Source organism: Mobula birostris, chromosome 25 (genome assembly GCF_030028105.1).
Source record: "Mobula birostris isolate sMobBir1 chromosome 25, sMobBir1.hap1, whole genome shotgun sequence".
Classification (NCBI taxonomy): domain Eukaryota; kingdom Metazoa; phylum Chordata; class Chondrichthyes; order Myliobatiformes; family Myliobatidae; genus Mobula; species Mobula birostris.
The window spans coordinates 58,037,071-58,055,248 of NC_092394.1; the positions used below are offsets into that span (position 1 = coordinate 58,037,071).

The window sequence follows — 18,178 nt, forward strand, 5'->3', positions numbered from 1 at the left end:
CTACACATTCCCCACGTCACATTCCCCACATTCCCAACGTCACATTCCCCATGTCACATTCCCCACATTCCGCACGTCACATTCCCCTCGTCACATTCCGCACATTCCACACGTCACATTCCCCGTGTCACATTCTACACGTCACATTCCCCACGTCACAGTCCCCACATTCCCCATGTCGCATTCCCCACCACACATTCTCCACATTCCACACGTCACATTTCCTACGTCACATTCCACACGTCGCATTCCCCACGTCGCATTCCCCACATTCCGCACGTCACATTTCCTACGTCCCATTCCGCACGTCACATTCCCCACATTCCCCACGTCACATTCCCCACATTCCCCACGTCACAGTCCCCACGTTACATTTCCTACATCACATTCCCCATATTCCCCACGTTACACTTCCTACGTCACATTCCCCATATTCTCCATGTCGCATTCCCCACATTCCGCACGTCACATTCCCCACGTCGCATTCTCCACATTCCACACGTTACATTTCCTACGTCACATTCCGCACATTCCGCACGCCACATTCCGCACATTCCCTTTCCAATATCTTTATAATTAATTTTATATATAAGAATACAGAGTATAAGAAAAATGTATATATCAATACATTATACTAAATCGCATATAAAGACTCTTTACCCTATATTCATACAGATTAATTTGTAACATTAAAATATAGTAATTTTATTATATTAAAAAAATCTAACCCACTCCCAAGACCAAAGCTGATTAGTGAATAAAAAAGGAAAAAAAAATTATTAGTCATCATTTGTGCTTTCCTTCCAATATTTTCCAAGACTCGGGCATGTCCAAAACATATGAATGAGTGAAGTTTCTCCATTATTACATTTATCACAATACAGAGATATATCTAAATAAAAACAAGACAACTTATCCTTAGTCATATGGGCCCTTTGGACCACTTTAAATTGTAGGAGAGAGTGGCGGGCACTTAACGATGAAGTGTTAACCAATTTAAAAATTTGATCCCAAGTTTCCTCAGAAATTGAAGTCTGTAAATCTTGTTCCGAAAGATTTTTAATTTTATCTAAAGGAACACTTCTCATTCCCAACAGCATATTATAAATATTAGATATAGATCCATTTTAAAAAGATTTCAAATTAAAAATTACATCTAGTAGATTCTTATCAGGACTTTTAGGAAATGTACTTACTTGAGACCGTAAAAAAATCTCTTATTTGTAGGTATCGAAAAAATGAGTTTTGGGTAAACTATATTTAGTTGACAGTTGTTCAAATGAAAAGAGACTTCCCTGAACAAACAAATCCTGAAAGCACTTATTACCAAATCTATCCCATTCTTTAAAAGCCAGATCAATCATAGAGGGTTTAAAAAAATAATTAGAAAAGATGGGACTTGAAAGAGAAAATCTCAATAAGGCAAAGTATTTTTGGAATTGTATCCAAATTCTCATAGTGTGTTTAACTATCAGATTATCGGTTAACTTACTCAGAGACAAAGGAAGTGAGGACATGTCACATTCCACACATTCCCCGCGTCACATTCCCCACGTCACATCCCACACATTCCCTGCGTCACATCCCACACATTCCCCGCGTCACATTCCCCACGTCACATTCCACACATTCCCCACGTCACATTCCACACATTCCCTGCGTCACATTCCCCACGTCACATCCTACACATTCCCCGCGTCACATCCCACACATTCCTCGCGTCACATTCCACACATTCCTCGCATCACATTCCCCACATTCCTCACGTCACATTCCACACATTCCCTGTCTCACATTCCCCACGTCACATCCCACATATTCCCTGCGTCACATCCCACACATTCCCCGCGTCACATTCCACACATCACATTCTACACATTTCCTGCGTCACATTCCACACATTCCTTGCGTCACATTCCATACGTCACATTCTACACGTCACATTCCACACATTCCTCGCGTCATATTCCACATGTCACATTCCCCACATTTCCACATCACATTCCACACATTCCTCACGTCACACTCCACACATTCACCGCCTCACATTCCCGTCACATCCCACACATTCCCCACGTCACATCCCACACATTCCCCGCGTCACATTCTACACATCACATTCCACACGTTCCCCGCGTCACATCCCACACATTCCCTGCGTCACATTCCCCACGTCACATTCCACATCACATTCTCCACATCACATTCCCCACACTCTACACGTCACATTCCCCACGTCACATTCCAAATGTCACATTCCACACGTCACATTCCCCGCGTCACATCCCCACATTCCACACGTCATATTCCCCACATCACATTCCAAATGTCACATTCCACACATTCTCCACATCACATTCCCCACATTCCACGCGTCACATTCCCCACATTCGCCACATTCCACGCGTCGCATTCCCCACACCGCATTCCCCACTGGTCACACTCATTCTCTTTTCACCACATCACATTCATTCTCTCCACCTTTCACCACTTTCCTCTGACCCTCGCTGAACACCCCACCATCTTTTCCTCATTCATTGAAATGTCTTTGAGGCTAAATGTTATCGTTGGTTCCCCCCACCCCCCTTCACAGATGCTGCCTGACCTGCTGGGTGTTGTAGTCTCCAGCAGCTCCAGTGTGCCTTTCATTCTCCCTTCACTGGGTATTGCGTATGGGAGGACAAATGTGATTAAATGGGAGTACAGGACAGGATGTCGAGGTGCAGGAAACAACACCTGGGGACTGGGACTGCACGGCCCCGAAGGCAGTTGGGGAGGTAGGTGAGAAGCAACCTAGGGCCTTTGTGCTCTGTGACATTGATAAACACAGCAGGAAGACCAAAGCTGTGCAGAACGTGAGCAAGCCATCATACAGTACAGGGAAGATGTCAGCAGCTGCGAGGTTGCGCACTTCAGAGGGGCTGATGCCACACGGGTTTCGCTTTACCGAGTGCAGGCGACATGCTCTCGGAATTGAGAAGGCTGAAGGGGTCTATAAGGGCTGTAGAGCAGGAGACGATAAACGGGTGAATGTTGGATTAGAGTGCAGAATTGTCACTTTTCTCCTAGTTTAACTATTCCACTGCTTGCGTATATTTTTAAACAATCACCTCTGTACATGTAATAGTGCAGTGAATTTTCCAGTAATTGTTGTATACCTTCTTTCTGTGCTTCCCTGTGGCAGGTGAGTCCTGCTGTTTCACGTCATTCTCATCCCTGCCTTGTTGTGTCAAGTCTGAGCTAATTTTTACTGTAGGGCCACCATGTTTGTTCTTCCTCTTTTTTTTTGTTTCATTCTTTTTCGTTATCACACTTAATAAACAGCCATAACCACCAGGTTTCATGTCTCATTCCTGTCTTGTGAAGAACCTTTGGACTGTAAATTCAGCAGGATCTCTCAGAGGCATCAGCTCACTCAGCAGAGCTTAAGGGGGGTGTCCGAGGGTCTGGAAGGGAACCAACAGAACGAGGCGTGGCACCTGTACTCTCCACACCACGCATACCGAGTAACCTGCAAGAGCTGAGCAGTGACCGCATTGTGCTTACAGATAACCTGCAAAGTTCAGGACAAGCACAGCAATGGAGGTTAATGGCCCAAAGGGTGTCTCTTTGTGGCATACGGGCCCTTTGCACAAATGGCTTCAGCAGCACATTTAGCAGGAAGAGTGGTGTTTAATGGTGGAGCAGCACCAGATCGGATCCGGGCGTGGCCTGGGGTCACCCCAGCGTGGGCACCAGATCGGATCCGGGCGTGGTCTGGGGTCACCCCAGCATCAGTGCCGGATTGGCTCCGGGCTTGGTCTGGGGTCACCCGGCCGTCAGCGCCAGATCGGATCCGGGCGTGGTCTGGAATCACCCCAGCGTCGGTACAGGATCAGACTCATGTGTGGCCTGGAGGGGAATGGTGGTTAACACAGCAGGGTTTTGAAGTTTTAGTAAAGATAGAGAAGGCGGTTATGGGTGGGGGTGGAGGAGTTGCCCTATTAATCAGAGCTGCTCACAAGGAGGGTTGACACTCCGAATCCATGTGGGTAGAATTCAAGAATGGAAGGTTGCAATCACTCTGATGGGATGGTACTACAGAGGGCAAATTCTTCCGGGGCTGCGGGAGGGAACTGGGGGTAGCCATACTGAGCAGAGTGGCAGAGATCTGCTCTGAACGCTCCCAGGCTTTCCCCCACACAGGCCTGTCTGCTGCCCACTTTCTTCCTCCTATGGCCTCTGTCGTATCACTGCTCCAGCACCTCTGCGAGGCCCACATAGTCCACTGCTCAGCTGGATTTAGTTTGAGGAGGGTCCGCAGGGCAGGGCATTGTCCTGCAGCGCCAGGGCAAGATGCACTGCTGTCTCACCCGCTGTGCTATGCGGCGAGCTTGACGTGCACCAGGTACGGCTCCGGGCAGCTGGCACTGTCGTATCTGGGAAGCTTCAGGGTGGACTTTGTGGCGTGAGTTGCTGGGGTCCAGAAGTCTTCCTCTTACTCGGGCAGCGACAGTGCTGCCTGCACGTTGCCCATCCTCCCATGGCTGTGGTGTCCAGCGTGCCACAGAGCAGGGGGGTGCTGTCCCCGGGAACGCTCGTCTCATCGGGTTCCTTCGGAAGGCACGATGCTCGGTTCCCAGCTCCTCCCTCAGGGTCAGCGTCCCACCTTCACGAGCCCGGCCTGGGCGTGTGGCGTGTGGGGGAGGCGCGCAGCTCAGGCCATGAACTTATCCCCGGGCTGAAAGCGTTCTGTCCACGTCATAGGTCTTCAATCTCACCGTCAATTCCCAACCCCTCTGCTGACACCAATGTGCCGAGCATTCGGTCTATGGTGACAGATGAGAAGAGCTTGTCTATCTCAACAGCGGGTTTCATTGCAACAAGCTCAGTAACAGTGCGAGCAGCTTCGCTTGCTGAGAACTAACTCGGTTACATACAGATGAGGAGGAGATTATTACACACTCCAGTTACAGTCAGGGCCATCCACAAACACAAGTGAGCAACTGTTTAACAAGCTAACATGTAAAGTGAGCTTCAATGTGCCACCATGATCCCACAAATGCATTTTAAAACAAAAATAATACTAGGAATGCAGTGATGAGTTGTCAACCATGCCCCTGAGCGCCATAATATGTTAGGGTGTTCACAGGTCAAGGAGGAGGGAGTGTTGAGCCTCCTAATGAGTATTCAGGTGCATGTCCCCAGGTCCTGATGGGTTTACCCCCAGGTTATTGAAGGAGCCAAGAGACAGGATTGCTGGGACTTGACTAGTATCTTTGTGTCCTCTCTAGGTACAGGTGGGTCCTGGAGGACTGGTGAGTGGCTAATGTTGTAACTCTGTTTAAGAAGGGAACAAGGGAAAATTCTTGGAACTATAGACTGGTGAGTCTCAAGTCAATTGTAGGGAAATGGTTGGAGAAAATTTTTAGGGATAGGATACCTGAGCATTTGGAAACCCGTGTCGTGATTAGGGACAGGCAGCATGGCTTTGTGCGGGGCAGCTCGTGTCTTACCAGCTTGAGTTTTTGACAAGGTGACGAGAGAGATTGATGAGGGTAGGGCAGTGGATGCCGCCTGCATGGATTTTAAAAAGGCGTTTGACAAAGTCCCTCGTGGGAATCTAATCGAGAAGATTAAGGTACATGGGGTCCCCAGCGAACTGGCTGCTTGGATTCAAAACTGGCGCAAAGAAGACATTGGGTAGTGGTTGAAGGGAGATATTTGAGCTGGAGGTCTGTAACTGGTGGTGTTTTGCACAAATCTGTGTTGGGGTCTCTGCTGTTTATGATGTATATAAATGACCCAGATGAAAATGTAGACGGGTGGGTTAGTAAGACATAGACATAGACATAGAATAGTTCAGCACAGTACAGGACCCTCGGCCCACAATGTTGGCCCGACCCTAAAATCCTGCCTCCCATATAAGCCCCCACCTTAGATTCCTCCATATACCTGTCTAGTAGTCTCTTAAACTTCACTAGTGTATCTGCCTCCACCACTGACTCAGGCAGTGCATTCCATGCACCAACCACTCTGAGTAAAAAACCTTCCTCTAATATCCCCCTTGAACTTCCCACCCCTTACCTTAAGGCCATGTCCTCTTGTATTGAGCAGTGGTGCCCTGGGGAAGAGGCACTGGTTGTCCACTCTATCTATTCCTCTTAATATCTTGTACACCTCTATCATGTCTCCTCTCATCTTCCTTCTCTCCAAAGAGAAAAGCCCTAGCTCCCTTAATCTCTGATCATAACGCATAATCTCTGAACCAGGCAGCATCCTGGTGAATCTCCTCTGTACCCTTTCCAATGCCTCCACATCCTTCCTATAGTGAGGTGACCAGAACTGGACACAGTACTCCAAGTGTGGCCTAACCAGAGTTTTATAGAGCTGCATCATTACCTCGCGACTCTTAAGCTCTATCCCTCGACTTATGAAAGCTAACACTCCATAAGTTTTCTTAACTACCCTATTCACCTGTGAGGCAACTTTCAGGGATCTGTGTACATGTACCCCCAGATCTCTCTGCTCCTCCTCACTACCAAGTATCCTGCCATTTACTTTGTATTCTGCCTTGGAGTTTGTCCTTCCAAAGTGTACCACCTCACACTTCTCCGGGTTGAACTCCATCTGCCACTTCTCAGCCCACTCCTGCATCCTATCAATGTCTCTCTGCAATCTTTGACAATCCTCTACACTACCTACAACACCACCAACCTTTGTGTCATCTGCAAACTTGCCAACCCACCCTTCTACCCCAACATCCAGGTCGTTAATAAAAATCACAAAAAGTAGAGGTCCCAGAACAGATCCTTGTGGGACACCACTAGTCACAATCCTCTAACCTGAATGTACTCCCTCCACCACCACCCTCTGCCTTCTGCAGGCAAGCCAATTCTGATTCCACCTGGCCAAACTTCCCTGGATCCCATGCCTTCTGACTTTCTGAATAAGCCTACCATGTGGAACCTTGTCAAATGCCTTACTAAAATCCATATAGATCACATCCACTGCACTACCCTCATCTATATGCCTGGTCACCTCCTCAAAGAACTCTATCAGGCTTGTTAGACACGATCACGATCTGCCCTTCACAAAGCCATGCTGACTGTCCCTGATCAGACCATGATTCTCTAAATACCTATAGATCCTATCTCTAAGAATCTTTTCCAACAGCTTTCCCACCACAGACGTAAGGCTCACTAATTACTCAGACTATCCCTACTACCTTTTTTGAACAAGGGGACAACATTCGTCTCCCTCCAATCCTCATGTACCATTCCTGTAGACAACGAGGACATAAAAATCCTAGCCAGAGGCTCAGCAATCTCTTTTCTCGCCTCGTGGAGCAGCCAGGGGAATATTCTGTCAGGCCCTGGGGACTTATCTGTCCTAATGTATTTTAACAACTCCAACACCTCCTCTCCTTTAATATCAAAATGCTCCAGAACATCAACCTCACTCATATTGTCCTCACCATCATCAAGTTCCCTCTCATTGGTGAATACCGAAGAGAAATATTCATTGAGGACCTCGCTCACTTCCACAGCCTCCAGGCACATCTTCCCACCTTTATCTCTAATCGGTCCTATCTTCACTCCTGTCATCCTTTTTTTCTTCACATAATTGAAGAATGCCTTGGGGTTTTCCTTTACCCTACTCGCCAAGGCCTTCTCATGCCCCCTTCTTGCTCTTCTCAGCCCCTTCTTAAGCTCCTTTCTTGCTTCCCTATATCCCTCAATAGACCCATCTGATCCTTGCTTCCTAAACCTCATGTATGCTGCCTTCTTCCACCTGACTAGATTTTCCACCTCACTTGTCACCCATGGTTCCTTCACCCTACCATTCCTTATCTTCCTCACCGGGACAAATTTATCCCTAACATCCCGCAAGAGATCTCTAAACATTGACCACACGTCCATAGTACATTTCCCTGCAAAAACATCATCCCAATTCAGACCCACAAGTTCTAGCCTTATAGCCTCAATTTGCCTTTCCCCAATTAAAAATTTTCCTGTCCTCTCTGATTCTATCCTTTTCCATGATAATGCTAAAGGCCAGGGAGCGGTGGTCACTGTCCCCGAGATGCTCACTCACAGAGAGATCTGTGACCTGACCCAGTTCATTACCTAGTACTAGATCTAGTATGGCATTCCCCCGGTCGGCCTGTCCACATACTGTGACAGGAATCCGTCCTGGACACACTTAACAAACTCTGCCCTGTCTGAACCCTTGGAACTAATCAGGTGCCAATCAATATTAGGGAAGTTAAAGTCACCCATGATAACAACCCTGTTATTCTTGCACCTTTCCAAAATCTGCCTCCCAATCTGCTGCTCTGTATCTCTGCTGCTACCAGGGATCCTATAGAATACCCCCAGTAGAGTAACTGCTCCCTTCCTGTTCCTGACTTCCACCCATACTGACTCAAAAGAGGATCCTGCTACATTACCCACACTTTCTGTAGCTGTAATAGTATCCCTGAGCAGTAATGCCACCCCTCCTCTCTATCCCTTTTAAAGCACTGAAATCCAGGAATATTGAGAATCCATTCCTGCCCTGGTGCTAGCCAAGTCTCTGTCATGGCCACTAAATCACAATTCCATGTATGTATCCAAGCTCTCAGTTCATCACCTTTGTTCCTGATATTTCTTGCATTGAGGTACACACATTTCAGCCCTTCTACCTTACTGTCTTTACACCGTTTATTCTGCTTCTCTTTCCTCAAAGCCTCTCTATGTTAGATCTGGCTTTCCTCCATGCACTTCTTTCACTGCTCTATCGCTCGGAGTCCCATCCCCCTTGCAAATTAGTTTAAACCCTCCCAAACCATGCCAGCAAACCTACTTGCAGGGATATTGCTCCCCCTCGGGTTCCGGTGCAACCCATCCAATCTGTACAGGTCCCACCTTCCCCAGAAGAGATCCCAATGATCCAAAAATCTAAAACCCTGCTCCCTGCACCAACTCCTCAGCCACACATTCAACTGCCATCTCCTCCAATTCTTACCATCACTATCACGTAGCACTGGCAGCAATCCTGAGAACGCCACCCTTGAGATCCTGTTCTTCAGCCTTCTGCCTAATTCCCGAAACTCACACTTCAGGACCTCATCCCTCTTCCTGCCTATGTCATTGGTACCAACATGTATCACGGCTTCTGGTTGCTTTCCCTCTCGTACCAGGATGTCGTGCACCCGGTCAGAGACATCCTGGACCCTGGCACCCGGGAGGCAACAAACCATGTGGGTGTCCTTCTCACGTCCACAAAATCTCCTGTCTGCTCCCCTGACTATAGAGTCTCCAACGGTGACAGCTCTCCTCTTCTCCGTCCCACCCTTCTGCACCACAGGGTCAGACTCAGTGCCAGAGGCCCTGCCACCATGGCTCACACCTGGTCGGTCATCCCCCCCAACAGTATCCAGGACGGTTAACTTATTATTCAGGGGAATGGCTACAGGGGTGCTCTGCACTACCTGTCTATTCACCTTTACTTTCCTCCCTCTGACTGTCACCCAGCGACCTGCTTCCGACAGCCTAGGTGTGACTACCTCCCTGTAGCTCTCATCTATGACTGCCTCATTCTCCCTTATGAGTCGAAGGTCATCCAGCCGCTGCTCCAGATTCCTTACACAATATTCCAGATCACCCAGCCGTATGCACTTCTGGCAGATGTGACTCTGCGGGAGAGGGGAGTTCCCCCAAGACTGCCACATCTCACATGAGAGGCACATCACCGTCTCAGGAGACATTGTAAAAACTAACTGTGAGCAAGCTTGTCCTCCGCCTCTTCTTGTCAAAGCCTCAAAGCTCCACTCCTTCACTTGCCCACTCATGTGAGCTATCCCTCTATTTATCTGTTTGAGCTTTTCAAAATGCTTGGTCACCTGACCTGGATTGCCCAATCAGCTGCTTTCTGCTGAGTCCGAGCTCTTCAAATCCTAATTGTCTAATCAATGGTTTTCTGCTGATCTATTCAAATCTTGATTGACTTGATTGCACAGACCAACTGCCAAAACTGCCAGAATCTCTCGAGTCAAAGCCTCAAAGCTCCACTCACTCACTGGCTGCTTTCCACTGTAGTAAGTTTGTGGATGATACCAAGATTGGTGGAGTTACGGATGGTGTGAGAAAGAAGACTGGCAAACAGTACAGTGGAATATAGATCAGTTGCAGATATGGGCAGAGGAGTGGCAGATGGAGTGCAATCCAAATAAATGTGAGGTTTTGCAAAGAGACAGTACACTGTTAAGGGCAAGACCCTTAATGTTGCTGAGCAGAGAGATCCTAGGGGTCCTGGAAAGTAGCTACACAGGTCGATAGGCTGGGTAAAGCTTATGGAATGCTTGCTTTTAGTCAAGGCTTTGAGTTCAAAAGTCAGAGGTTATATCACAACTTTATAAAACACTGATTAGGCCCGATCTGGAGTATTGCATACATTTCTAATTGCTTCACTATAGAAAGGACGTTGGGGTTTTGGAGAGGGTGAAGAGAAGGTTCACCAGGATGCTGCCTGGTTTACAGGAAATGTGCTATCATGAGAGGATGGATAAACATAGGTTGTTTTCTCTGGGGCAGTGGAGACTCAGGGGAGATGTGACACAGATTTATGAGAGGAATAGATGGAGTAGACAGGGAGCATCTTTTTCCCAGGTTGAAATATCTAATACCAGAGGGCATGCATTGAAGGTGAGAGGGTGTAGTTCAAAGGAGATGTGAGCTTTTCACTCAGACAGCAGTGGTTGCCTGGAATGCACTGCCTGGTATAGCGGTAAAGGCAAAGGTATTAGAGGCGTTTAAGAGACATTTAGTTGGGCACATGAATATGAGAAAGATGGAGGGGATAGTCATTGGTAGGAGGGATAGGTTTTTGGGGTTTTTGATTTACTTTTTAGCTGGTTCTGCACAACTTTGTGGGATGAACAGCCTGTTCGGGTGACATACTGTTCTATGGAGAACCCCACTGTCAACCAGCTCAGACCAGCAGTCACCTCATCATCACCAGTGACCCTGACTCAGGCACAGTCCGGTGTCATCCCACCGTCACCAGTGACCCTGACCCAGGCACAGTCCGGCGTCACCTCACCGTCACCAGTGACCCTGACCAAGGCAGAGTCCGGCGTCACCCCGACCCAGGCACAGTCCGGTGTCACCCCACCGTCACCAGTGACCCTGACCCAGGCACAGTCCGGCGTCACCCCACCGTCACCAGTGACCCTGACCCAGGCACGGTCCGGTGTCACCCTTGCTTTCTTTCCGGACGGTGTGGCGGAGGGCGCCTCCGCTCTCACCGAAATGGGCACGGCTGCTGAGACCTAGTGTGCTCCCGCCATGAAGCTTACCATAGCTAGTCTCAATGTAAACGGCAGCAGAGGTACTCTTCGCAGGCATAACAATCTCTCAGTCCTCAGGGATGGGCGGTATACGGTGAGTTTCCTGCAGGAAACCCATACCATCCCTGGGGACGAGTCTGCTTGGCTCCTGGAGTGGCGGGGCGGGGTCTACATGAGCCACCTCAGCTCCATTTCTAGCGGGGTGGCGATCCTGTTGGCCCCGACCTTCCAGCCAGTAATTGAAAGAGTCCAGGACGTTGTGCCCGGCCGTCTGCTCCACCTGGTTGTGCACCTGGATGGCGTACCATTGCATTTTATCAATGTGTATGCTCCCAGGCGTGGTGTGATGCAGACGCGCCTATTCTGCCAGCTGTCCACCCTGCTGAGCTCCATCGATCCTGGGGATTGCGTCATCCTCGGGGGAGATTTCAATTGTACCCTCGAGGCGGAGGACCGTCCGGGCCTCCAACGCGACCCAGCATCGGCAAAAAAGTTAAAGGAGCTAGTCGGCTCCTTTGACTTGGTGGACAGCTGGCGGAAACTTCACCCCAACTCTAGCGCCTTCTCGAGAAGGTCTAGAGAAGGAGGTTCCAGGATAGACGGCTTTTACATCTCTCGGGCCTACGTCTCCCGCGTGTCGGCATCCTCCATGCGGCCAGTGTCGTGCTCGGATCATCACCTTGTGTGGATGGAATTTATTCCACTACACCCTCGGGTGGGATCCGGGTATTGGCATTTTAACAACCGGCTGCTGGAGGACAGCCGATTCCGGGATTCGTTCTGAGCGTTCTGGGTCTCCTGGAAGGAGAGGCGGAGAGAGTTCTGCTCCCTACGGCTATGGTGGGATGTGGGCAAAGCCCACATCCGGTTTTTATGTCGGGAGTACACTAGGGGGTCGACAAAGAGGCGGAGCTCTGAGGTTGAGCGGCTTGAGAGAGCGTTGCTTGACCTGGAGTCCCGCCTCGGTCCGACCGCTGGAGACCAGCAGCTGTGGCAGGAATACCAGGAGAAGAAGGACGCACTAAGGAACCTGCAGCTCCAGCAGTCCCGAGGTGCGTACGTGAGGTCACGGATCCAAATGCTGCAGGATTTGGACCGTGGCTCACCCTTCTTCTACTCGTTGGAAAGGTGGCGGGGAGTTCAAAAGCAGCTAGTGGAGCTGCTGGCTGCCGATGGCTCCTCCATCACGGACCCTGATGGAATTAACAACGAGGTCCGTTCATTCTATCGGTCCTTATTCTCGCCTGATCCGTCAAATGCGGAGGCGTGTGATGAGGTCTGGAAGGATTTGCCTAAGGTCAGCCCAGAGGACGCAGTGCGTCTGGATGCCCCCCTGACTTGGGATGAGCTGTCCACTGCTCTTCGGCAACTCCGGAGGGGCAAGTCCCCTGGTTTGGATGGACTGAGTGTTGAGTTTTATCAGGCTTTTTGGGATGTTCTGGGGGATGATTACAGCCTTGTCCTAGGGGAGAGCCTAGCCACCGGAGAAATGCCCCTCTCATGGCGAAGAGCTGTTGTGGTCCTACTGCCCAAGAAGGGAGATCTCCGCCTGCTAAAGAACTGACGGCCGGTCTCCCTCTTGTGCGCGGACTACAAGATCTTCGCCCGGGCAATGGCCAACCGCCTGGGTTTGGTAATTGGACAGGTGGTCCATCCTGACCAATCTTACACAGTCCCGGGCTGCTCCATCCAGGACAATGTCCACCTAGTACGGGACCTGATCCACCTACTCCAGGAGACTGGGACCCCGGCAGCGTTTCTTTCTCTTGACCAGGAGAAGGCTTTTGACCGGGTGGACCACAGTTTCCTGGTGGGCACCCTGCAGGCTTTTGGGCTCGGACCACACTTTGTGGCCCGAGTTTGGCTCCTGTACTCTGCCGCAGAGTGCCTAGTTAAGATTAACGGATCATTGACAGGACCTATCCACTTCCGAAGAGGAGTGCGTCAAGGGTGCCCCATGTCCGGTCAACTGTATGCGATCTGTGTCGAGCCATTCCTCGGCCTTCTTCGGCGAAGGCTGACAGGTCTGGTTTTGCGCGAACCGGACATGGGGGTCGTCCTCTCGGCCTACGCCGATGACGTACTCCTCATGATGACAGACCCCTGTGACCTGCGGAGGATGCGCGAGTGCCAAGATGTTTTCTCGGCGGCATCCTCCGCCAGGATCAACTGGGCGAAATGTTCCGGACTCTTAGTAGGCCAGTGGCAGGTGGACTCCCTGCCGAGGAGATGAGAGCTTTTGAGTGGAGCACCAGACGTCTTCTCTATCTGGGAGTCTACCTGAGTCCTTCTGGGGAGACCTGGCTGGCGAACTGGCAGGAGCTGGAGACAAAGGTCATGGCCCGGCTAGGGCGCTGGTCAGGCCTACTCAGGGTGCTTTCCTATCGAGGCAGGGTGGTGGTCATAAACCAGCTGGTGGCCTCCATGTTGTGGTACCGGATGGTCACCTTGGCCCCCCCCTGCCCCTTTTGTCACGAGAATGCAGAGGAAGCTAGTGGACTTCTGGGGAAACAGGAAGCACTGGGTCTCTGAAGCGGTTCTGAGTCTCCCAGAAGGAGAGGGCGGACAGTCGCTGGTGTGTGTACGCACACGACTGGCGGCTCTCCGCCTCAGGACTCTGCAGAGATTCCTGTACGCCGAGCACCCTCCCAGGTGGCATGTGTTGGCGACTTTCTTCCTCCGGAGGGGCTGCTGTCTTGCCGAAGATATGCAGCTACCACCGGCGGGCGTTAGCCGTGCTGCTTTGCAGAGGCTGCCCGGCTTCTATCAGGACCTACTGAGAGTCTGGAACATGGTTGCCTCAGGCCGGGAATCCCCTCCTCTGGCAGAGGGCAGGGTCCTGGCTGACCCTTGCCCTGTCTCAACGGATGTCAGTGTGGCTCAGGTGTGTGGAACGACTCGGGCTGAGCTGCTCGTCGGGCCCAGGCCCCGCAGCCTTACCCGAGAGACGAATCCACACAACTTGAGCCGTCTTTCATCAACACCCACAATCCCATTCAGGGATGCAGGCAGGAGGTACCTTTATGGGCTGCTGCTCCACACCCTCCACTTCCTAGCATTTGTCCACCGTCCCAACACGCCATGGCGGTCGGTCTTTCCACCTGGAGGTGAGGGGGGTCCCCATTGGAAGTCCCTTTACAAAGGAGTCCTTCCCATGCACCTTGGGGATCTCGGCTGGAGGGTGCTGCATAAAGCAGTGCCCTGCAATAAGTTCTTTAGTTTGTACATGGATCTCCCAGCCGCGTGTCACTTCTGCGGGCTGGAGGAGACCGTGTACCATATGTACGTGGAGTGTGTGAGGCTGCAGCCCCTTTTCGCGTATTTGCGTGGGCTGCTTCTCGCCTTCAGGTTGCATTTCAGTCCCACCCTATTCATATATGGTCATCCAGTAAGGAGGGGGGCACAGAGGGATGAGGATGTCCTTGTCAACTTGCTCCTGGGGCTGGCGAAAATTGCCATCCGTGGCTCCTGGAAAAGGGTGGCAGGAGGGTCTCCCCGGGCGGACTGCCTGGCTATGTTTAGGGGGTATGTTCGAGCCCGGGTGAATATTGAAAAGTAATACGCACAGTCCACGGCGACCGTCGAGATGTTCCGGGACCGTTGGGCTCTGCGGGGTGTAAATGCCATCATTGATGAGGATGGCAATATATTGGTTTAACATGCATTGTCTGTTTGTAGTGTAGTAAATGTGTTAGTCACTAGGTTTGTAAATATTGTATAGCACCGACATTTGTAATAAAGAATTTTGTAAAAAAAAAAGGCACAGTCCGGTGTCACCCCGCCGTCGCCAGAGACCCCGACCCAGGCACAGTCCAGTGTCACCCCACCGTCACCAGAGACCCCGACCCAGGCACAGTCCGGTGTCACCCCACCGTTCCCAATGACCCCGACCCAGGCACAGTCCGGTGTCACCCCGCCGTCGCCAGTGACCCTGACCCAGGCATAGTCCGGCGTCACCCCACCGTCAACAGCGACCCCGACCCAGGCACAGTCCGGCATCACCCCACCGTCGCCAGTGACCCCGACCCAGGCGCAGTCCGGCGTCACCCTGACCCAGGCACAGTCCGGCATCACCCCACCGTCACCAGTGACCCTGACCCAGGCACAGTCCGGCGTCACCCCACCGTTCCCAATGACCCTGACCCAGGCACAGTCCGGTGTCACCCCACCGTCGCCAGTGACCCTGACCCAGGCACAATCCAGTGTCACCCCACCGTCACCAGAGACCCCGACCCAGGCACAGTCCAGTGTCACCCCACCGTCACCAGAGACCCCGACCCAGGCACAGTCCAGTGTCACCCCACCGTCACCAGAGACCCCGACCCAGGCACAGTCCAGTGTCACCCCACCGTCACCAGAGACCCCGACCCAGGCACAGTCCAGTGTCACCCCACCGTCACCAGAGACCCCGACCCAGGCACAGTCCGGCATCACCCCAACCCAGGCACAGTCCGGTGTCACCCCTCCGTCGCCAGCGACCCCGACCCAGGCACAGTCCGGCGTCACCCCAACCCAGGCACAGTCCGGTGTCACCCCTCCGTCGCCAGCGACCCCGACCCAGGCACAGTCCGGCGTCACCCCACCGTCGCCAGCGACCCCGACCCAGGCACAGTCCGGCGTCACCCCACCGTCACCAGTGACCCTGACCCAGGCACAGTCCGGTGTCACCCCGACCCAGGCACAGTCCGGTGTCACCCCACCGTCGCCAGTGACCCCGACCCAGGCACAGTCCGGCGTCACCCCACCGTCGCCAGCGACCCCGACCCAGGCACAGTCCGGCGTCACCCCACCGTCACCAGTGACCCTGACCCAGGCACAGTCCAGTGTCACCCCGACCCAGGCGCAGTCCGGTGTCACCCCACCGTCGCCAGTAACCCCGACCCAGGCACAGTCCGGCGTCACCCCGCCGTCGCCAGCGACCCCGACCCAGGCACAGTCCGGCGTCACCCCGCCGTCGCCAGCGACCCCGACCCAGGCACAGTCCGGCGTCACCCCGCCGTCGCCAGCGACCCCGACCCAGGCACAGTCCGGCGTCACCCCGCCGTCGCCAGCGACCCCGACCCATGCACAGTCCGGCGTCACCCCGCCGTCGCCAGCGACCCCGACCCAGGCACAGTCCGGCGTCACCCCGCCGTCGCCAGCGACCCCGACCCAGGCACAGTCCGGCGTCACCCCGCCGTCGCCAGTGACCCTGACCCAGGCACAGTCCGGTGTCACCCCGACCCAGGCGCAGTCCGGTGTCACCCCACCGTCGCCAGTGACCCCGACCCAGGCACAGTCCGGCGTCACCCCACCGTCGCCAGTGACCCCGACTCAGGCACAGTCCGGCGTCACCCCACTGTCGCCACTGACCCTGACCCAGGCACAGTCCGGCGTCACCCCACCGTCGCCAGCGACCCCGACCCAGGCACAGTCCGGCGTCACCCCACTGTCGCCACTGACCCTGACCCAGGCACAGTCCGGCGCCACCCCACCGTCACCAGCGACCCCGACTCAGGCACAGTCCAGTGTCACCCGACCGTCACCAGTGACCCTTACCCAGGCACAGTCCGGTGTCACCCCACCGTCACCAGAGACCCCGACCCAGGCACAGTCCAGCGTCACCCCGACCCAGGCACAGTCCGGTGTCACCTCACCGTCACCAGTGACCCCGACCCAGGCACAATCCGGTGTCACCCGACCGTCACCAGAGACCCCGACCCAGGCACAGTCCAGCGTCACCCCGACCCAGGCACAGTGCAGCGTCACCCCACCGTCACCAGTGACCCTGACCCAGGCACAATCCGGTGTCACCCGACCGTCACCAGTGACCCTGACCCAGGCACAGTCCGGTGTCACCCCACTGTCACCAGAGACCCCGACCAAGGCACAGTCCAGCGTCACCCCGACCCAGGCACAGTTCGGCGTCACCCCACCGTCACCAGTGACCCCAACCCAGGCACAGTCCGGCGTCACCCCACCGTCACCAGTGACCCTGACCCAGGCACAGTCCGGCGTCACCCCACCGTCACCAGTGACCCTGAGCCAGGCACAGTCCGGCGTCACCCCACTGTCACCAGAGACCCCGACCCAGGCACAGTCCGGCGTCACCCCACCGTCACCAGTGATTCTGAGCCTCATTCCATCTGGCACGTTCTCCTCTCCCACAACAAGTGGACACAGCCTGGGACATCTCATGAACTCTATCTACTCTTCCCTCTGTCTCAGTGAAGCAGTCAGTCTAATCAAAGACCCCAGCTGCCCCAGACGTTCTCTCTTCTCCTCTCTCATCTGGCAAAAGCCTGAAAGTCTGTAGCACCAGGCTTCTACCCCACTGTTACCTGACTATTGGACAGTGGCCTCATGCAATTAGATGGCCCGTGGACTTCACAATCTACATTGCTCATTGTTGTCTAATTGCACTGCACTTTGTAACTGTAACAGTTGATTCTGCATTTTCTTCTTGTTCCATCTCATTGCACCAATGTGATGAAATGATCTCCGTACATGTGCCAATTTTCTGAGTGTGAATTTCCAGGAGTACTGTCACCCCCACATCTCTCTCACCTTCTTGGGGCACTGGATATCTCGGGCCAGGTTCATCAGTAGGTCATGAGAAATGGGATCCACCAGATTCAGGAAGGCTGTGTGTTTATAAAGGACATCGTTCAAAGATGTGCCTTCCAAGCCCAGGTCCTGCAGGAGAGAAGACAGATGATCAGAGACTGTAACCCATCACATGATTCCCCATTGAGTCTTTCCACCTCAGTCCTTCTATCTCAACTCCTTGTGATTTCACAATCTCTTCCAAAGCTACCACTACCCCTTGAATCCCTTCCCCTCCATGTTGTTCCCCAAATCAGTTCTCTATTGAGGTGCTCCTTAAAC

General features: G+C 52.8%; 1 protein-coding gene across 2 annotated transcripts in view; it reads right to left on the reverse strand.

The window, feature by feature from the left end:
- Nucleotides 1-17,974, reverse strand: part of LOC140187493 (uncharacterized) — a 52,466-nt gene extending 34,492 nt beyond the window's left edge. For both annotated transcript variants that reach the window (XM_072242835.1, XM_072242833.1), the window contains exon 1: nucleotides 17,858-17,974. In XM_072242835.1, the coding sequence (XP_072098936.1) occupies nucleotides 17,858-17,893 (36 nt within the window). In that variant the 5' untranslated portion in view covers nucleotides 17,894-17,974. The remainder of the gene's footprint in view (nucleotides 1-17,857) is intronic.
- Between the last annotated feature and the right edge of the window lie 204 nt (nucleotides 17,975-18,178).